General features: G+C 38.5%; 1 protein-coding gene across 1 annotated transcript in view; it reads right to left on the reverse strand.

Moving 5' to 3' along the window:
- The window catches only part of LOC101979857 (DNA replication licensing factor MCM4-like), a gene marked incomplete at both ends in the record, with an annotated part of 2,204 nt that extends 1,525 nt beyond the window's left edge, over nucleotides 1-679 (reverse strand). The window contains 2 exon segments of the mRNA XM_026778557.1: nucleotides 1-71; nucleotides 521-679. Of these exon segments, the coding sequence (XP_026634358.1) occupies nucleotides 1-71; nucleotides 521-679 (230 nt within the window).
- Between the last annotated feature and the right edge of the window lie 5 nt (nucleotides 680-684).

Consider the following 684-nt stretch of genomic DNA (forward strand, 5'->3'; position numbering starts at 1 on the left):
GCACGGAATTTGCCCCTTCCAGTGTGACTGAAATCCTTTCTTGTTCCACCAAAGAGCTGAAGCAAGATTCCCTTTAAAAAAAAAAAAATGCACAAACACATCTAAACATTCACTTTGTAGAGTAATAGTTTTTTCTTCTGGTTTAGAGGTACTTTTCTAACTTATAAGCTGAAGGTGTGACCAAAGCCATCTGAGAGTGTTCTGGTCACTCTAAATTATTCCTAACCAATTTAAACCTAAGACAGTATCATTCTAGGACTTACCCAGAATAACCTCTGCTCTGATCTCATGTAACCTCTTAGGTTGAGGGACACAAACGCGCACAGCACAGAGATGAATATATACACAACAAAACAGTAACATTCATCTAACAACTGAGGTAGGGGTCAGTGCCTTGTTGTCATAGCTCAAACAGTGCTTATCTTTGGGAGTTGGTAGCAGTGGTAAATGGATTTTTTTTGAACTACTTGATCCCAAAGAATTGTAAATCTTAATCTCAAGTTAAAAACTCCATTTTTACCTTCTTTATATCTTCATGTTCATAAATGCTGGGAGCCAAAGCTGAAGCAAGTCGCTCATAAATGTCTGGTTTCCTGGAAAGTTCCTTAAGCAATTTCACACGGTTCTCTGAAAAAAGTTTCTGTTCTGCTTCTTCATCAAGGCCATGCAGGCGTTTTGCATCAG

Source organism: Microtus ochrogaster, unplaced genomic scaffold (genome assembly GCF_000317375.1).
Source record: "Microtus ochrogaster isolate Prairie Vole_2 unplaced genomic scaffold, MicOch1.0 UNK3347, whole genome shotgun sequence".
NCBI classification, from domain to species: Eukaryota; Metazoa; Chordata; class Mammalia; order Rodentia; family Cricetidae; genus Microtus; species Microtus ochrogaster.